Raw genomic sequence first — 566 nt, forward strand, 5'->3', positions numbered from 1 at the left:
CAGTGGAATCACATGATCATTATTTGCTTCGCAGATTGATAGTAACCACACCGACACCGTTTGCGAAGGTTATCAGCTGATGGAGGGAAGCGGCATAACCGTGTACCACCTTAGGAGCAATCTTCCCGACTACCGGCCTGACTGCGGCGTCGAGGCAGGCAGGCAGGCGCCTCCCCAACCCGGGCCCAGCAAGCCAGTGCAGCGGAATGCGAAGCCCGGCAAGAGCGCCAACATGAAGGGTTAGTCACAGGACCGAGTCGTGAGGGAGGACCCGCGTGGCATTCCTGTGCTGCAGCAAGAGGCTCTCTTTCTCTCTGGTCAGCGGCAAGGCACAAGCGCTGCGACATGGAACACGGCCTCGGGGTGTGTCGGTCCGCGAGCTGTGTTGATTAGGCTTGGGGTTTGAGCTTTTGGTTTGATTCTTTTACAGTTCGTTTTATTTCCTCGTAGAACGATGTGGAAGGTTGTTGATTGTTCTTTTCCTTCATCTTCTTCAATTCAGAGATGGTAACGCGCACGTGCATACGAACACACATAGGCTTGTACTGTGTGTATTTTTTTTTACG

At 53.2% G+C, this 566-nt stretch overlaps 1 protein-coding gene across 1 annotated transcript in view; it reads left to right on the forward strand.

Moving 5' to 3' along the window:
- The window catches only part of LOC119591194, a 2,976-nt gene that overhangs the window by 2,167 nt on the left and 243 nt on the right, over positions 1-566 (forward strand). The window contains exon 6 of the mRNA XM_037939905.1: positions 35-566. This exon is cut by the window's right edge and continues 243 nt beyond it. Within this exon, the coding sequence (XP_037795833.1) occupies positions 35-244 (210 nt within the window). The 3' untranslated portion in view covers positions 245-566. The remainder of the gene's footprint in view (positions 1-34) is intronic.

This window comes from Penaeus monodon, chromosome 28 (genome assembly GCF_015228065.2).
Source record: "Penaeus monodon isolate SGIC_2016 chromosome 28, NSTDA_Pmon_1, whole genome shotgun sequence".
Lineage (NCBI taxonomy): Eukaryota > Metazoa > Arthropoda > Malacostraca > Decapoda > Penaeidae > Penaeus > Penaeus monodon.